Genomic DNA, 20,634 nt, shown 5'->3' with positions numbered 1-20,634 from the left:
TCGATTTCTCAAGATCTCAACAGACATATATGAACTGTCTAGTATTTGTCTAGTAGACTTAAGACTCGGAGGTAAAGTAAAATAGTATTTGATTTCTATAGCCAATCACATGGTGATGTGATTTTAAGGTTATTTGTTATCTGACATGGTATGTTCCATGTCTGTTAAGTGTGGATATAAAATTATTTTTTAGAATAGTTCAGAGAATTTAAACAAACATATCTAAGAAGACTACCTGATACTGGCACTACCTTTAGGTCTTAAATGGAATCCCAGAAAGGTATTATCAACAAAATATTTTACCATCTCTTCTATCCACAGTAACCTAGCATTTCCCACAATAAGAATTAAAGAAATATATTTCTAATTGTGCTCACTCAAAAAGCCTAAAAGCAATGACCTATCAGTAGCTATGAGTACACTAAACATCCCTATACTGGATTCTAAATACTGTTGCTTATACAAAAGGTGATTTCCTCTGGCTCCCTGGAGAAATCACTGAATCCAGCGAGGGTGAAGGAAGAATGAAATGAGTCAGAAGCATTTTGGTTAGCCAGAAAGCCAAGCACTCAAAGATCTACAACGACAGGTGAAAAAGAGCATGTAAGGGGCTGGCCGGAAGGGGCTCTTGATAGCAAATTTGAGACAAAGTGAGCATCTAGCCAGGAAAATGATGGTCATGAATTATAACCCACCAAACTAAAAGAAACCATGAACAGAAAATGATACCTATGAAAAAACAAAGAGGGAGAGATAAAGTGAGAGAGAAAAAGAAAGGAAGGGAGAGAGGAGTGGAAGGGAGGAATTTAAGAGGAAAGAAGAGGAGGAATTCTTTATAGGAAAATGTCACTTCATATATATAAATACAATGAATGAATTAGGAAGTCACCACTTTGCAACCACCAATGGGTCACTCTTATAGGCATCTGGCTTGTTTCCCTGAAAACTGTAAGTATCATGAAAGAAAAGGTGGGGGGGGGGGGCGGATATTCTACATCAAGAGAGAAAATACAGACAAGTAAATGCAATGCATGATGATCTTTGTTTTGATACTAGATTAAAAAAAAAACCTATAGAAGAAACGTCTTAGTTAACTGAGAAAATGTGAAGAATTTGCCTTCATGGGGCCTCTGGGTGGCTCTCAGTCAGTTAAGTGTCTGACCTCTGCTCAGGTCATGATCCTGTGGTTCGTGAGTTTGAGCCCCACATCAGGCTCTCTGCTATCAGCACAAAGCCTCTTTCAGATCCTCTGTCTCCCCCTCTCTCTGCTCCTTCTCCACTCGCACTCTCTCTCAAACATTAAGAAGAATTTTTAAAAAGAAATATTATGCTTTATTAAATATCACATCAAGGAAAAATTTCTTAGGTATGTTAATTGTACTGCGTTCATGTAGGAGAATATCCTACATGGGGATAATCAACTACTCAGTGGTGAGGGGGCGTAATGTCTCCAACTTACTTCCAGATAATTAAGCAGAAGTAAACCTAAGTAAAAAAATATATGTGTGTCTGTGCCTATGAGAGAGCGTACATCCAGAGACAAAGTAAATACAGTAAAATGGTAACAATTGATAACTGTAGGGGAAAAAAGGATACAGTGGACTACCACCATTTCAAATTTTCTATAATTTCAAATACTTTCAAATTAAAAGTTGGGGGGGGGGGAAGAGACCTAAGACATCGGTTTGGAAAACTGGGTTAATAATTCTATTTCAGAAGGTAATTAAGGATTAAATGAGTCAATACGTGCAAAGGTATGATACTATTATCATATAAAAGTAATGACGTATGCAATAAATATGGTGTAAAAGTATATCCCCCAATCTGAAAAACCCATTTTTTTGTAGTTCATTTAAAGTTTCTGGTGGTAGATGGTAAAAATGTAAAAATATCCTTTAGAGAAGAATCCCATCATTTTGGATAATGGCTCTGTGGTCACACACATGAAAATTAAAACTTACCCACTGATCTTGGATAAAACAAAGAAAAAAAAACCTCAGTAAAAATAAAATCTAATGGTGAAGAAAGAGTTGTTTAACTTTCTTAGGAATGCAAATTGGGTGCCTTTTTTAATCAAGTAAGACTCTTTGACTTACTAGATAAAAGTCTTTCTTGAAAAGGGCTTTACACAGCTTTCATTAGCACGAATCTCTATGCGATGCTACTGAGCCTCAACTACATAGACCTTGAGAATCATGAGGTTCATGATTGAAATCAGACCACATCCAGAGGGGGTCCCCTGAAGGAAATGGGGTGTGAGGAATGCCTCTGCAGTGTTTATGGGGGAGTCAAGGGCTAACATAGATGCTCTGTTAGCCAGCCCCCAAACCCACAAAAACATCCTAGGACACAGTCTGAATCCTACCTGGGAAAAGAATCTATCATCAGTTCAAGAAGAACTCTCCACCTTAGACTTTTAAAAATCACTCCTTTCCCCAGATAAATCCAATAAAACACTGTTGGACACAAAAGCCTGGGCATGGCTCTACTTTGCTGTGGAGTCAAGGGATGAGACCTTCGGTGAACAAATCAGTACCCAGAAAAAGCAGCCTGGAGAAGCACGTCAGCCAAGCACGTGGCAGGGAACAGATGTCATCCTGACATCAGGATAACAGGGAAGGATTGCCAGGAGGACTACTGACAAAGGTGTGGGCACGGAGCAGGGAAACTGGAGGGGAAAGTTTTGTGCCATGGGTAATAACCGAGGAGCGGTTAGTACACCTGTGCCTGCAGGGACAAGGACACGAGGGACTACCAGAATGTGGAAGGGACAAATCTTATAGAAAGACTTTAGAGGAGGGGTGACCTGCAGTTGAGGGACACAGCCATCCTGATGTGACACTGCATAGAAAGAGCCAAGGAAGTGAATAGGCTGACCTCACTCTCCTCTCTCCCTCTCATTCCCTGACAGGGCTTCTCACGGGCCAAACCAACCAGGAGCCAGAGGGCAAGGAGCCCATTGAAGTGGCCCATACAGGACAGCCTGTGGGGGCCAGGGCAGGGGGGAGGGGTGGACAGAAGATTCTGACACCAGTAGCCCTCAAGCACGTGTTCACGTGCGGAGGTCAAACACTCTTTCCACACCTCATAGAGGGAATGCCAGAGGTGCAACACGTGCCGCCCAGGATGGATTATGCCAAGTGTAAGCATTCGAGAGCAGCAAGTGGGCACAATTTGTTCTCCATCAAAGAATTACCACCGTTCAGGTATGGATATCATATGTCTCAGTATGAACACACAAGTTTATACATTAATGTATTTACAGAAAATGATATATCTATATCTTCGTTCTCCATATGAACTACTATTATTATTCACTTATTCAACAAATACTGAGTTCTTAACACGTACAAGGTGTGAACAGGGTAATGTCCAACTAAAAATGACAAATCCATACAGGTGTTAATTTCATTATTTTTGTTTAAAAAATGTTTTTAATTTTTTTTAGTTTTTAATTTTTTTTTTTTATTTTTGAGACATAAAGTGAGCAGGGGAGGGCCAGAGAGAGAGAGGGGGCAGAAAATCCTAAGCAGGCTCTGCACTGTCAGCATAGAGCCCTACATGGGGCTCAAACTCACAACTGGTGAGATCATAACATGAGTCGAAGTCAGATGCTCAAGTAAGTCACCCAGGCCCTCCTTTCATTATCTTCAAATTAGCCTACTTAATTAGCTTTAAATTTATTTGCTAATACTTCCTTCAAATGATCAGATAAAATTTTAGTTTTTATAGCTAAGACTGAAAAAAGAAATATTCACAAGAATAAAAACAAAAGCAAACTAGATTTAAAAAAAATGGCAAAAGACTAAAATAAGCATTTTCCAGAGAAAATATGCAAATGGCCAATAAGCACATGAAAAGCTGCTCAATAAGACTAATCATTAGGGAAATGTAAATCAAAACCAGAGTGAAACACCATTTCACACCCATTAGGATGACTGTCATAAAAAAGAGAGAAAATTACAAGTGTTGGTAAGAATGTGCAGAAATTGGAACCCTTGTACACCGTTGGGAGGAATGTAAAATGGTGCAGCTACTGTGGAAAACAGTACAGTGGTTCCTCTAAAAATTAAAGCAGGAGTGTTTAGGTGGCTCAGTCAATTAAGTTCCTGACTCTTGGTTTTGGCTCAGGTCATGATCTTGTAGTTTGCGGGCTTGGGATTTCTCTCTTCCTCCCTCTCTGTCCCTCCCTGGCTTGCTCTGTCAAAAAATAAATAAACATTAAAAATTTAAGAAAGTTAAAATTAAAAACAGAATTACCATATGAACTGGAAATGCCACCTGTGGGAATATATCCAAAGTAACTGGCAGCAGGGACTCAAAGGCCTATCTGTATACTCATAGTCACAAAAACTATTTTCCATAATCAAAAGGTAGAAGGAGCCCAAGTGTCTATCACCAGAAAGATGGATAAGAAAAATGTGGTATCTACATACAATGGAACATCATTCAGCCTTAAAGAAGAAGGAAATTCTGGAGCATGCTATAACATGGATGAACTTTGAAGGCATTATGCTAACTGAAGTAAGCCCATCACAAGAAGACAATTGCTGTATGATTCCATTTATAAGAGGCATCTGGCATATCCATATTCGTAAAGACGGAAAAGAGAAAGGGACTGATGACAGGGCATATAGGGGAGTTCCTGTGTAATGGGTTCAGGGCTGCAGTTTGGGAAGATGAGAAAAGTTATGGAGAATGATGGTGGTGGTGGTTGCCCGACAATACAAATGTATGTAATGCCACTAAGCTGTACACTTAAAAATGGTTAAAATGGTAAGTACTCACGGATTCCAGCCCAAATCTTGTGGGTTCACATATAGGATACCAGCTCTGGAAACAGTAGCTGGGGTTGCAGTCCTTAAGTGATGAATCTCGAAGAGCAGTCTCATGGAGGGAGTAAGGGCTATGCGCTCATTGCTGGCCAAGGTCAGCACCTGGACAGAACAGCACAGCATAAAAGAGGCCCTCGGTTGTTAAGGGGCAAAAGCAATGATGCTAACTCGCTATCACAACACAACGTACTTCTCCCATGCCCCCATCCCCAGGAGAAGTGCCAAAAGTACTCCTCTGAGTTAGAAGTGCAGTCTGAGTGAAGATCTCACTTAATCCCAGAGGAGAGCTCACTGACCCTTGAGGAACAAACTCACCAACATGGACCCATTCAGGCCAACCTTTAAATAACTGTGGTAACGACTAAAGAGATGACATGTCTAAAGAGAAGACATTTGTTCTAAGGGTGGATCTACATGAAAAGGCCTGAACACCACAAAAAATAAACTTTCTTTAGAATCTGTAATGCCACAATTATCAAACGCCCTATGGAAACTCATGCAAGTATAAAGATCTCAGACCTATATTTTATGATGAACAATGTCTTAATACAGAAAACAGTAATCACTGCTAATTTAAGGAGATGAGTCATTCTGTTCTGTAGCAATGATGATTACCTTTTTCTTTCTCCTGATCCTAACCATAGACCTTGTGTTGCTTTAAGTGGCGTCTCATGGACCTGGACCATCACTGTTTCTGCTGGGAACACTGGGTCAGCCAGGGCAAAATGCTTAGAAACCCATTATACTCATTCTGTAGCCAGAGAACTACTTAATTTCAATAGCTACATTTCATCAATTCACACAGGGCACAGACTCATCCTTTTATTATCCAAGTATTCCATACTTAATCAAAGATAAGGGAGGGGAAAGTGGGTGATGGGCACTGAGGAGGGCACCTGTTGAGATGAGCACTGAGTGTTGTATGGAAACCAATTTGACAATAGATTTCATATTTAAAAAAAACAAAGATAAGATCTAATAATTTATGCCTGACTCTTAGAAAATGGCAAGGTATGTATGAACTAAGTTCTTAGATATATACCTAACTCTCTTTAAAGGTGGTTAAATCTGGGATGCCTGGGTGGCTCAGCTGGTTCAACATTCGACTTTGGCTTGAGTCAGGGTCTCCCTGTTTGGGACTTCGAGCCCTGCACGGGACTGTCTGCTGGTAGCTTAGAGCTCACTTCAGATCCTCCAAACCCGTTTCTCTACCCATCTCCTGCTTGTACTCTCAAGCACTCTCAAAAATAAATACACATTTTTTAAAAATTAAAAAAAATAGAGGTGGTTAAATCCATACAGCAAGAAAAATGCACCCCCGTCAATTCTTTAACAGTGAAATTAAGAGAATTACCAGCAAAGTGCCACTTTCATGGGCACAAAATAAATTTCATTCCTAAAGAATATCAGGCTTAATGATTAAAAACTAGTATTTAAATCAACAAGTGAACAAAACTCTTACTGCACTCCAGATATGATGTTCAAGTTAGCATGGAGATATTACTCACCTTGTTATCATCCATGACAGTGTTTAGTGACTCAATCCACATGGGATCAATATCTCCATCCAGGACTATCCATTTTGGTCCATCACGTTTAAGATTCGCTTGTTCTCGCAGAATAGATGAGAAGAGACCTATAAATTACAAGTAAGTGATCCTAATACATAATGGAGTTGAGGGCTGTTTATTTCTAAACTAAGTTACTATTATTTCTACAGGAAATTCTTTTAATAAGCAAATAAATTTGCTGTGAATTTGCTGCCTCCTTCTGATAAGTGTAATAAATACCTTTAGAGCTACACCGGGAATGCATACCAATGGGCAAGTTTCCCTTCCATGAGGATACACCTTAACTTCTCTGAGCTTCTCCCATGTGTCAAATAAAGATGACAGGAGCTTCCTTGAAGAACAGGTGTGGGGATTTATAGAGAGTAACACACACACAACTCAAAACTTACACCAAATGAAGACATTATCTTTGTCCGTGTACATGTGTTCAGTATCCATTTTAGGCCAGACACTAGTTTATTTCACCTTTCTCCGTTTTTCTGTAACACTATTCATGAGACAGAATTTTGAAGCTAATTCAAAGGTGCTATACATTCTTTGAGAAATTTGGTTGTTGGCATATTACTTCACAAGATGAGAAGATGAAAGCGTTTTATTTTTAAAAAAATTTATTTAACGTTTATTTATTTTTGAGACAGAGAGAGACAGAGCATGAACAGGAAAGGGTCAGAGAGAGAGAGGGAGACACAGAGTCTGAAGCAGGTTCCAGGCTCTGAGCTGTCAGCACAGAGCCCGACGCGGGGCTTAAACCCACAGACTGTGAGATCATGACCTAAGCCAAAGTCAGAAGCTCAACCGACTGAGCCACCCAGGCACCCCAAGATGAAAGCATTTTAAATCCATAGTCCTCTTTGCTATCACGACTTATGTAGGCATTGTGCGTGTTACATGATGTATTTGATAGTTACTGCTTTTTCAAAACTCAAATATTTAATATGATAAGAACAATGGTTTCTATGCACATACGTGGATGGTTTTTTTTTGCTCTGTGAAATATTTTGTGCAAAAATAAATGACAGTATGTAGAACTACCACCACCACTCATTAAAACACAACAAAAAACCCCCAGCAACCTTTTCTAATGATCCCTGATTTGAATGACATCCACAGGTTTTCAGCATAAACTAGTATTATTCCCTTCCTGCCACAGTCCTTGAAAAAAAAAAAAAAAGATAGAAAGGTTAGGAGTAAATTGTACTGTCCCACAGATTTAGGAGCGAGTATACATGGTAAGAAAATAGAGAATGGCAAGGTGTGCTGCTATAGACAGGATTCTCAATGAAGTCTTTTCTGATGTGACATTTGACCAGACACTTCAATAACTTAAGGCATGCAAATTATCTGTAGTGTTGCAAATGATGGAAAGAGCAAGTGCAGAAGCCCAACGATGGGAAGATGCTTGGCATGTTCAAGGAAGAGCAAGGAGGCCAGAGTGTATAGATTATAACAGGTGGGAGAGCACAGAGCAGGAAATGAAATCAGAGATGGGGAAGGGGGATCTAATCACACAAGACCTTGTAAACCTTGGATAAGGGTTTGATTCTAAGGGAGATGGAACCCATTGAAAATTACAAGCAGGGAACTAATATTTTGAAGAGCGTCCTCTGTCTGCTGGATGGAAAATGAACTGCAGGGAGATGAGAGTTGGAGACTACTGAACCAATACAGGCAAGAGACAGTACAGGCTAATATGATAGAGGCAAAGGAGGAGAGCACTGGAACACAAACTGTATTTTAAAGGTAAAGCCTACACAATTTACTCTAAGGGTGGATATAGAGTATGAAAGGGAGAAAGGACTCAAAGTATTCATTTAGTATGAATGCCAAGATTAGTGCGTTTATATTGAACTGGGAAGTAACAACAGATTTTAACAAAAGGATCTGCCTGTTTGCAAAAACTTTTAGGACAACAAACATGTCCCATTAATTTTTGTCCCTGGAGCCTAAAATAGTGCCTGCCTGAAACTCAGGGTCTTGGATCAGATCCTTTATAAAAGTCTCGTGAAGTGTTCATGTTGACTTCTTCCCTGGTTTACAGGGAGCCCTGACATAATTGACATGGGATAAAATACACAGTTCTGTGCGCAAACTCGCTGAATGCAAATCGACCACTTATTCAAATCTAGTTTTAATTTACTGGTTATAAATGCTCTTATGAGCTGCTACATTTCCAATAATGCCAACACATACACAATAAATCTACAACTGTGACTGAAATTGGCTAGAGCTGAGAAATGGTTTTCTGGATGAGAAAAAAAAAAAAAGAAAAGAAAAGAAAAGAAAAAATAAGAAAGAAATTTTTAGCACTTGTAAAGCGGAAATACTACTTGCCATCTTTCCATTCTCGAGTAGCGTGATGTATGAAACCAAAGAGTTCATCTGTTGTCACAGCTTTGGGGTTTAAGTCATTCCAAGTAGGTTTTTGTTTCATGTTAACATATGTTCGGTTCAGTGTTCTCAAAATCTGAAGGGAGAAGGAAAAAAAGCTCAGAAAATTAATACTCCTGTAAGGCAAATGGAAAGCAAATGGTTTCTAAAGGATTTTCTTATTCCTTTTACGTTCCTACATATTCTGCATGTAGTAAGTACGGGGAAAAATTTACATGTGCACATTTACATGTACAAATTTAATCCTACAATCTCTTAGGACCTCTTCACCTGATTCTTTGAACCATGCGTACTAGAGGAAGTCGCTGTATCATTTGAGGTTTTTAACCATGTGTGCAAATAAGTAAATAAGTGTTCCTGTTCATGTTATTAAAATCCACTCTGCTCTTATGTAGGATGCATTAGAATCGCTTACAGGATGTTAAGACACAGATGGCTGGACCCAACCCAGAGCTTCTAATATTCAGTAGGGCTAGGATGACTAAGAATTTGCATTTCTAATAACGTCCGAGGTGGGACCTGTGAGGCTAGTCCGGGCGTGCTTGGACACCTAGTGACCCAGAGCAACAGTTCTCAGCGTCTCAGGAGACACTCCAGACTTGACAAAGAGGGCATGCGACACAACAGAAGCCACGGACGCTGCTCAGTGTCCTATAATGAACACAAAGGACAGCCTCCGTGACAAAGAGTTATCCGACCCAAAGTGTCAACAGTGAATGAAGCTGAGAAACTCTGATCTAGATAATGGAGAAAAAGAAGCTTTGAGGATAAGAATTCACAGGACAGACGCTTTCTCTATGTCAGTTTAATTAATTGACATATTCACCCAAATATGTGCCCCACCTACCCTCTTTGCTTTCTCTGAGAAGCTGTGGCTTTTATTTCAGATATTCTTCGTCCTGATCTACTCACAGGGGGTTGAAGGACTAATAAACAACTGCCAAATAGTTGGGAAGGGCAAGAGTTGCTAAGTAACGTGGCCTGAGCTTCCGTGTGCTGGTTCTATCAGCTTAAGTAAAGGTTGAATAGAACAGAACCAGTGAAGATGAGATGAAAGAAATTGAATGCCTTAGGAATATTAAGCTTATATTTTTAGAAACCATTAATCTACTGGAAATTATAGAATTTAATTTTATCCTTCCCTGAACCATGGCCCTCATCTGAAACTTACTCTAACAAAATAATTACAGGTCTACCAGTTATCTACTTTAATATTTCAATTATTACATTTTTCACAAGAAAAATCACAAAACTGTGCCTCCCTTTGCACTTGTTCCAGTTTGGGTTCCGATCTACATACTGGCAAGTTCTACACACACCCATGGTCTAAAACCTCATATGCCCACTCCACGATTATTTTTAGTCTTTGGCTACTAAATATGTTCATACCCAAGCACCCTGAATTAAAATGCACGCAATTCTGCATATCGTGTCTGCCAACCAAGAAAATAAGTACGTTGCCAGGATTGTCAGTGGGACCAAACAAAATCAAGCAGTGAAGTAAAAATGAGGATAATAATACCCAGAGTATATCATCACTGTGCACAGTAAATCACATATAATGTACCTAGCATAGCACATAACAGGGACCCCCACAATGTGGGTTTGGCTGCCTCTCTGTCTTTTTGTTTTCTTTTGCCCCTATCGAAGGATATATTTCTGAGCAAGTACTGAAGGAAAATATTTGGGTTTTTCTTAGTAATATGGGAATGAGAATCTAAAGCATCTTGGGAAAGATAAAAAAGTAGGTTTCATAAATATGGAAAGCCCCGTCTTCTCTCAGCTTTTCTATCTGAACAGAAGGTTCTATTTGTTACCTCCTCCCTGCCCCTAATATGAAAAAAAATAGTGCAAATTGATGAAAAGGCAGTATTAGAGTCTCACATTCTACCTCAAAATTATGGAGGAATTCAATGAAGGGAACCCTTAGAGAGAATTAAAAATATGTCCAACCAAAATCTGTTTTTTGTGTGGCTAAAAACCAGCAGGCAATTCACCATACCTCACTCTTTCCTGTGCCTGCATTTCCAACCACGAACACAGAGTGCCGCACGGTCAACAGTTCCTCAAGCTGGGCGACCTGCAGACCAAACAGGCAGTCATTGGTTCCTTTCATGAGTTGGTGATTTAAAAACAAAACAAAACACAAGAAACAAACAAACAAAAATCCTTACCCATTTTTGCTCAATTCTTTCCTTACAACCCAAGAAAGCTCCCACTTACAAAATTATGGTCCAGGAAAGTTAACATAGATGACAACCACAGCTTCTCCTGGATCTCCCCAAGAACAACATGAGAGTAAGAGTGAAGAAAAACCAGGACTCAGTGAGCCACTGATGCAGGCAGAAGTGAAGTACAGTCTAGTACTTTGGACGTGGTAGGAATTACTTACAAAATCAAGGAGTCTTCATGAAGTGTTGAACGAAAACCATACACGGCTAATCACCTACAAGTGAGTAATGGCTTATATCCTTTAAAATATCTAAAATAGATACTTTATGTGTATTTTAATGTCTGTGTATTTACTACACCCAAAGTGAGCGTACATATGCACAAGCCTTTGATAAGTCAGATATCATATATGTTGACACTTTTCTCCCCATTAAAGGCACATACTAATGATTTACTTCCCATGTTCTCTAAGATGGAAAGAAAAGAGCAACGTTAATTTTTGATGCATGTCACCAAGAGCAACCAAGAAATTTTATCAACTAATGAGAAGTAGGCTTACATTTAAAACCATGACTTAATAAAGGACCAAGCACCATGGTGCTTACCCAAGCATGTAGGTGGCTCAGTCAGTTAAGCGTCTGTCTCTTGGTTTCGGCTCAGATCACGATCTTACACTTCGTGAGTTCAAGCCCTCCATGGGATTCTCTTTCCCTCTCTGTCCGCCCCTCCCCGATTCATGCTCTCTCACTCTCTCAAAATAAATAAGGTAAAAAAAATAAATAAAAAACAAAACCAGGACCCAATCATATGTTCCTTCTCACAGAATGTAACTACAAAATAATTATTTATAATTACTGGAGTAAAGCAGGTCCTATTAGAATGCTTTAAAGAATATATTATGATTATGTAAAAGTCAGTGTAATACGTGAGTTAATGTTTTGGCTAACGATACTTAAATACAGTAAATCTCACTGCAAATGTCATGGGCTGCTGTGAAAAGCACATGCGCCATTTACTTTAAGGATGAAGGTCTCCTCAGGCTGCAGGTGAAGCTCCAGGGTAGACTGCCTGACAATCTGTTCAAAGTGCGGTGCTCTCTGCCGAGGTACGTCCAGGGCTGGAAACAGGTCACCAACCAGGCCCAAAAACACGGGGATGTCGTCTGTCACTATTTTAGGCATATTGAAGTCCCTTAATGCTCTCATGAGTACCTAGGAAGAAAACACTGTATTTAAATGGCCAATACAAGGTGTACCAGACATCTTCAAAACTAAAAATGCTGTTTTTTTATTATTTAAAAAAAAATTTTTTTTTAATGTTTATTTTTGAGAGAGAGAGAGAGAGAGTGCGAGTGGGAAAGGGGCAAAGAGAGAGGAGACACAGAATATGAAGCAGGCTCCAGGCTCCGCGCTGTCAGCATAGAGCCCAATGTGGGGCTTGAACCCACGAACTGTGAGATCATGACCTGAGCCAAAGTCGAATGCTTAACCGACTGAGCCACCCAGGCACCCCTAAAAATGCTGTTTTTAAGCCTTGAATCTAAAGCAAGGCTTTAGGCATGGGATATGGATACCGGTCTCTGTTAGGTTGGCATTCTGTGTACGGGGAGGCTAAATGCCTAGAAGTGCACAGAGCAGCACACGAGAAGTCTCTGCTGGTATCACAAATTTCAGACTCAGGTCGACGAGGAGGCCCTGTTCCTGCAACAATCTGCTCTGATCTTGACAAAGGGTCTGAGGCCCTTCCCTCCTTAATCCTCAAACTCCAGGATATAAATTAACTAGGCCCATCAGATCATTTTGTTCAAGAGAATCTCTAAGAACTTCGGAATAATAAATGTAACCATTTTTAGTTTGGGTATTTGTTGTGTATTGGCTGAAAACCGAAGAAGGCTTTAGATTTTAAAAGCAGTAACTTGAACATCAGGATGACTTCTACAGAAAGACGTAAGCGATCCAACAACAACAACAAAAGAAAACTGCAAGAAAATCTTGGTCCAATCATGAATTATGACTGAGAGGAAAAGAAAGTATTACAGAAGTAGAAAATCACGTAAGCATCCTTTAATGTGAAAAGAAATTCATAGATTTGTTTTCTTCAACTTCTCAAGCCATATGAAATATACACATAGTGACGTATATCCACTGTTCTCACTATTTAGTAAAGAAAAAACCCTTAAAAATTTTAGAGAAAAAAGATGAAGAGATAAAGTCCCCAGCAGGGATAGAACATTCACCCAGCAGCTGTGAATAACCACCTGAGCATTGCATTTCACTGGTGTCAGGTGATCGTTCTTCCTGTTCTATTCTCATTTTACAACCCGTGAAGTGAACATACTAGGTTCCATTAGATTATGTTTTCACTGACATTTCAGGATTATTATCCCAACTCAATTAATCAGATTTTCTGAATGTTCCTCAGAGGAAATCAACCAGTGATTACTGATTTGATTATGACTGTCAAAATATTTTTTGTAGCTGTTATTTCAAAAGCACTTATAAAATCACATTTTCTTTCTTGTATTCATATCCTTATACTCAAGAATACTTATCTTTCATGATATAAGCAATGCCAGTCCTCAAAATATTCTATGTGAAAAAGAGAGATCATACTTTTTAAAAGTTGCTCTGTACTGGGGTGCCTGGGTGGCTCATTTGGTTAAACGTTCAACTCTTGGGGTCGGCTCAGAGCATGATCTCATGGTTTTGGGAGTTCAAGGCCCAGGCTGGGCTCTGCACTGGCAGTGCAGAGGCTGCTTGGGATCCTCACTCCTCTCTCTCTGTCCTTCCCCAACTTGTGGTGCCTGTCTCTCTCAAAATAAATAAACTTAAAAAAAGAAATAAAAGTTGCGCTAGGCATGGCCCACCATCCAGATACATACTTTCATTTCTGTGAAGTTGTTTAGCTACCCACTCCACAAAACCATGTTATTAGCACTGTGGTACCTGATCTTCGGGTCTATTTTTATCTCCTCGTTTCAGGGAGCCAGCTACAACCAAGACAGATTTAATAGCGCGAAGTCCCCAATCATAATGATCCTAAAAATCAAAACATAGGTTATATTTTCTCAAAGATTTTAAAAGGGAATAAGCTTCTCATTCCAGAAGTAAAAGCCAAAAGCTGTAAGAAAAGAGTTCAGATAAATACATGCTTTAATGATGTCAAGTACTATTTTCCTGTTCTCTTCCAATTTGTAAAAACCACATCCCTTCAGTATCCTCCTCCCTCTTTCTCCTGATTCTCTGCCTCCGTCAGCAGATCTCTTCTTCCCATAGCACTGAGTTGCAGCGTGCCCAAGGATCCATCCATCTTCCCTGCTCTCGTCTCAGTAAACCTGCTAACACTGAGTTGAACTACTTGCAAATTTTCACCTCTAAACATGGCATATTTCTCCAGTGTGACTTCAACAGATAACCCTGTGAGTCCACCCCTCCCAGACCCAGATCTCTACTTGCCCTAATAACTCTACCTCTTAATCACTCAGACGCTCCAGCCCTAACTCTGGCATTTAGTGCACTACAAACTTTATTATTACAATTCAGGGATATAACAGTATGTCCGCTTTGAGAGTTTCACATAATCCCAACAGAAGATTCCTTTCACAGGCTCTGGGCTCCTGGAGAACAGAGCACAGATCTATTCCCTGTTGTCTTGTAGGTCCCAACATGGTGCACTGCACAGGTAGGTACTCAGTAAAGGGACAACGAATTAAAAGATTGCTCTCTTTTGCCTTTCATCTACCACCCACAGAGTGACAACTTTTCTCTCAAATTATCTCTCAATGGCGCCTGTGGGAAAGTCAGCACCCTCTCCGAGCATCATCCATAAAAATGCACATAAAAGGATCTAACCACTTTACAAGGCTGTTGAAAGAATAAAATGCTTTGTGAGCAGTGAAACAATATATCCATGTATAAATATGTCCTTCAATCCAGCAGTGAATAGTAAAATCAATTTAGTAGGTCTTGACCATCATTCCTGCTGGTAATAGAACAGAGGAAAACAGAATGAAAAACACCATAATGCGTTGCAAATAAGAAGGGCAAGAAGTGTTGGGTGAAAATTGTTGTTTCAGCTGTGCATATGACACACGGGTGTGGGTCCTGAGTCTCAACAGAAGGAGTATTTTTTTACTGTGGGTCATGGTAAAAACTCATTTGAGAGCCACGATGCAGAAAAAGATGACGGCTTGAGGAGAGAAGGCAAAGGGCAAGAACTGGAGTGTGGAGGTCAGAGAGACTGAGGAGGGGGCTAAGTCAGTGCAGTAAGAACATTAAAGGAGAGGGGGTAGAAGAAATTCTGGACACGGGTTTAAGACGAGTTGGTGACCCTGTTGGTGTAAATCCAACAACTGCTGAAATAATCCTCACTGTTTTCATTATGCTAGTCCATCAGTCAAAACCATCCACAGGTTCTTCTTAAATCCCTACAGTTTAGAAAAGTATCAGCGTCTATACTTCTAACTCAGCCCTTCTGTCCTGGCCTCACTGCCTTCCCTCATCTCCCCCATGACATTCCTCTAGTTGGAGAATGCTCTCCTCGTCTGTTCTACCTTTTCTCCCAACACCTCCCTCACACCTTATGGTTTTCAAGGAAGAAACTATGATCATCTCCTCCTGCATGTTCTTCTAATTTTTATCTAACGGAAACTCAATCCTGGAAGTTCTCTGAACTCCGAACTCTGAGTGTGCTGGTTTCGTGTGTTCTTGCTTGTCCTCTTAATCAACAAACATGTTACTTGGATACAGTAAGTGCTCACTCAGTGTTTAAATATTACTACTGGGAAGGGATGCGGTTGCAACTCTGTACTGCCCGGGTTCAGTGACATTGTTTTCTTCTGACTTCTGCCCGTGATAAAATTAAAATGAACTCCTCGAAAAAATAAGAAGGATACCACAAACAAGGAGAAAAATAAAAAATACTCACAGTATTATCACCCAGAGACAAAAATTAAAAATCACTATGTACTTCCCAGTTACTTTATATAATACATACAGTCTAAGTGTAAAATAAATGCAAGTTGTAGATCGTATCTAGTTTGGCATGCTGCTTTTTTTGCATAGAACACGGTCATAAACATTTTTCCGTGTTGTTAAATTTGCTAGGATTTCCCCCCAGAATGTAAATTTACATATTAAAAGGACAACATCAATTTCGCTCTCAGAGTCCAAATTCCACCTTAACGACAGGTAATTTCAAATAAGTACATCTGTCAGTACAGGTAACTATGTGGCTCTAACTGTGGCATTTTAATACTTTCATGCCAGAAAAGCTGCAAAATAATGTCACCAGGAATTAATGAAAGGTCATCGAAAAAGTGAGGTCAAAGGTGACCACAAAGCTGAATTTAAAAATAATGAGGCTGATACATACATAATTTGTGTAGCTCCTCAGCAACTTCAGTGAAACAGCAAGAAGCTAGCTACTGGACAGGAATAAAAGGTACAGCACAGGGAATATGGTCAATGGTACTGTAACAGCCTTGTATGGTGACAGACGGGAGCCACACTTGTGGTGAGCATAGCATAATGTACAGAGGTATCCAATCAGTGTGCCATACACCTGAAACTAACATCAATGAGCATCAGCTATACTCCAAAAAAAAAAAAAACCCCAAAAACACAACAAAACCAAAAACAGGTCTGACCCACTTCCGAGACTAGGGAAACACACACCAAATGTAAAAACAAATAACAAACCCACCTTCAAATAAGGGATTACCACCAAATGAGAAAAATTTTCATTTAACATTTCTTGAAGGGTTCTTTGGAAAATCAGCTTTACCTCTTCTGATTCTTATAAACACTCTTGCCGTCTCTCACTAGAAAATAATATTCTCACCAACAAAGCAGGCAGCATAAAATTCCATGAACAATTATAACATTGGTGAGAGTTAAAGACGATCACAGAGCCCACTGACAATTGTACATAGAACTTAAAATGTCTCATGTTTAAAATCAGAAAAAGAATATTACAAATACTAAAATAAAGATTTGCAAAATTTTATGGAAAATACAAAATTACTCTAAAAGGTCTAACTGTAATGTGAGTGATAAAGTACCCAGCATCTATCTGTCAAAAGCAGTTTTTTTTTTTAATTTTTTTTAACGTTTATTTATTTTTGAGACAGAGAGAGACAGAGCATGAACAGGGGAGGGTCAGAGAGAGGGAGACACAGAATCTGAAACAGGCTCCAGGCTCTGAGCTGTCAGCACAGAGCCCGACGCAGGGCTCGAACTCACGGACTGCGAGATCATGACCTGAGCTGAAGTCGGCCGCTTTTACCGACTGAGCCACCCAGGTGCCCCTGTCAAAAGCAGTTTTAATGGGATGTACAAACCTAGGAAAGAGAACAAAAAACCCCTCACCTGCTTGGAGAGGAGCCCCCTGCAGAGTGTGTACAATGTCACGAACTTGCGGGCTAGTGAACGTGCGTCTGCAAAGCCTTCAGCAACTAACATGATTTCACAGATTAGCTCAATGTCAGGTGCCACCATGGCACAGGGTCTAAAAAGGAAATACGAAATTTAGTTTTAAAACGTTCTAAGGTAATATGTACAGATGGCTGAAATCAAATGATTAATTTGTACCAACATTCTCTCCATTCTGAAGCAGTTCACAATTACCTCTGTCCATCACAGCTAACAAGACCCTCTGCTTCAACTAAAAAATGTCCGTCAGTTACTAGATACATAGAAAAAGACGGAATGTCTGGAAATGACAGAAGGATGGGAGTAAGAGCTTAAGGAACATCTGTGGTATATTCTCCTATAAGTAAGTCATCACTGTAGAAAACTGAGTGATACTCGGGGCTAGAGGCCACCTTTAACTGTGGCCTGTGCTGAGCTAGTAAATGCTTAATGACTGGCTCTCCAAAAACAGCATTTGCCGGTTTCCACAGAATAAACACCTCACCATGGCTAACTTCAATCTATCAACATATCACTAAATGTGGGCCTGGGAAGAGATGTGCAGTAGCACACCACCAAGCAGACAAAGCAGATATAAAGGATCGAATCGCATCAGTATGACTGAAATAGTGATGCGTTCTGAGTATTTATCACTTTTGTTTTAAATATAATCAAATGTTTATATAATTAAGTTTTCCATTAGTGGCTGTGCTTGTAGAATTCATGAAAATTTAACCATCAGTGCTTTCAAGCTGGTACAGGCTCTTTCTAGCAGGCCACTGCCTCAGGCCAGCTTGGTTACACTTTTAAGATAAAAATTTACCAAAACGTAACGTTTAACTCCCCTTCTTGGAGGGGGAGTTCCACAAAGTCCTCCCCAAAGACCACTGCCCTGGACAGCAACATCTGAAAACATTCTATTCAACTGAAGGGCAAAAAAGGAACCAAATAAGTAAATAAGCCTGCTATTTTAGAATTCTTAAAGTACACAGTCCAAAGTGTTCCTCCACCTGCTTTTATAAATATAATTACAGTCTAGAGTGTGCATACCTAGGTTTTCACCCTAAACATTCCTAAGTTTCTTTGGATCTATGCCGTGATTACTTCTCCTATTTAAATTACACCCACACTTTCCCCACACTTTGTACTCTTATCATAGGATAGAAATACTAAAGATGAACAGTAAATAGGGGACAGGACAGAAAAGGCACTGAGTTGACTTGCGTGGTACATACGTTAATACTGACAACTTTTTTTACTGAGCACTTTCTTCACGCCATACAGAGCATGAAAAGCTTTTCATGCACTCTCTCCCTTAATTGTCACAAGTCTACGAAGTGGCTCCTCTCCTCATCAGTATTTTGCGGAGTGCAGACTAAGGTTCTGAGAAGGGCAAGCACATATGCTCAGCCCCAAGGCAGGTCAGTGGTGGCATCAGGACGCTCTCAGGGCTCAGGCATAGTAACCTGAGCCTCCTCCACTCATGAATGCTACTTGCATCATCCAAACTGGCCTTCAAACTTTGCTGACATGAGTACTAGCACCGCAACATAAATGAGGCTCTACTTCGTTAGACCCAATTTACGAACACGGCACAAAACAATTTCAAATTTTGAGACCCAAATGAAAACATGCAGGAGATGAACTGGGATACAAATGTAAAAATACTGGAAAGATGTACCATTTTCAAATCCAAGTATTCTATAATCATTACGTTTCTAAGGATAGATGGTGTCTAACATTATTTTTTTTAAAAAATAGACATCATACAGCCGCTATGCTAGGCAAACTGTTTTATGAAGAAAGAAAAACATTTAATAAAGCATGCTGGACTAATTGACTATTTGGGAAAAGAATTCTGTTTAAATACTCATGTTACCAACCAAAAGAAGTTCTCGACAAATAAAGTACATTTAAAAAGTCATACTATAAAAATTAGAAGAAAATACAAATGAAACATGATTAAATATCTAGACAGATGGACAAGCAAATTTCAAGCTTAAAAGAAGGGAAAGAAATCACACTAAAAACTATAGAGGTTCTTACCTCATATGTTAAATAGCCTATTATTTTGAAGGCAGACACTGAATAATAATACATACTGTGAACACCAAAGAATTCTTGAAAATGTAACTGATAAACCTCTAGCTCAAAAAAGCAAAAACAGGAGAGAAGACACAAATTACCCATAAAAGACATGGACTGAAGATGTCACTATAGATAATAAAGGAATATTATGAACAAATAAATGCCAATACATTCAATAATCTAGCTAATGTAGAAAGACTTCTTAAAAGATGGAAATTACCAAAAACTAATAAAAGAAACAAAAAATCTGAATAGCTCCATATCAAAGAAGTTGAGTCTATCTATCACACACAAAAAAAAAGAACAAAAAAACCCCAAAAAACTCCCACAAAGAAAAACCCAGGCCCAGATGGCTTCACTGATTAATTCTATCCTGTATTTAAGGGGTAAATAAAAAAAAATGAACAAAAAACCCCCAAAAAACTCCCACAAAGAAAAACCCAGGCCCAGATGGCTTCACTGATTAATTCTACCCTGTATTTAAGGGGTAAATAAAAAAATAAAATAAAATGAGGGGTAAATAATACCAATTCCACACAAACTCTCAACAAAATAGGAAAGGGAGCATTTGCCAACTAGTTTCATGAGGACAGCATATCCTAATGTCAAAACAAGATAAAGATACTACAAGAAAGGACACTATAGACCAATATCCCCCATGGTGTGGATTTAAAAATCCTTAACAAAACAGGGGCGCCTGGGTGGCTCAACTGGTTAAGTTTCTGACTTCAATTCAGGTTATGATCTCACAATCTGCGAGTTCAAGCCTCAGGTTGGGCGCTGTGCTGATAGCTCAGAGCCTGGAGCCTGCTTCAGATTATGTGTCTCCACCTCTCACTACCTCTCCCTCACTCACAAGCTGTCTCTGTTACTCAAAAATGAATGTTAGAAAAAAAATTTAAAAAAAAATCCTTAACAAAATAGTAGCGTGTTGAGTCCAGCAAAATAAATATAAAAAATAGTATCTCCTAAGTAGAGTTTATCCCAGAAATGCAGCATTAGAGAACTGTTTAGCAATGGAAAACATCAATCAATATAATCTAGCACCTTAACAGAAAAAGGACAATACCACAAAACTTCTGGAAAAAAACCTGTGAAAATTTTTGCAACTTGGGACTAGTAAAACTTTCTTAACTAGCATATTAAAAAAAAAAATTGATAAACTGTATT

The 20,634-nt window shown here is 39.3% G+C and overlaps 1 protein-coding gene across 1 annotated transcript in view; it reads right to left on the bottom strand.

Annotated features, from left to right (window-relative positions):
• DNAH11 (dynein axonemal heavy chain 11) overlaps positions 1–20,634 on the bottom strand; it is a 359,440-nt gene that overhangs the window by 180,574 nt on the left and 158,232 nt on the right. The window contains exons 36-42 of the mRNA XM_060632677.3: positions 17,335–17,473; positions 13,912–14,004; positions 11,983–12,177; positions 10,797–10,874; positions 8,738–8,870; positions 6,344–6,471; positions 4,789–4,937 (exon numbers count right to left, since the gene is read on the bottom strand). Of these exons, the coding sequence (XP_060488660.3) occupies positions 4,789–4,937; positions 6,344–6,471; positions 8,738–8,870; positions 10,797–10,874; positions 11,983–12,177; positions 13,912–14,004; positions 17,335–17,473 (915 nt within the window). The remainder of the gene's footprint in view (positions 1–4,788; positions 4,938–6,343; positions 6,472–8,737; positions 8,871–10,796; positions 10,875–11,982; positions 12,178–13,911; positions 14,005–17,334; positions 17,474–20,634) is intronic.

This window comes from Panthera onca, chromosome A2 (genome assembly GCF_046562875.1).
Source record: "Panthera onca isolate mPanOnc1 chromosome A2, mPanOnc1 haplotype 2, whole genome shotgun sequence".
Taxonomy (NCBI): domain Eukaryota; kingdom Metazoa; phylum Chordata; class Mammalia; order Carnivora; family Felidae; genus Panthera; species Panthera onca.
Note: the sequence above shows the minus strand (reverse complement) of the source record. Positions and strands in the feature narration are given on the sequence as shown.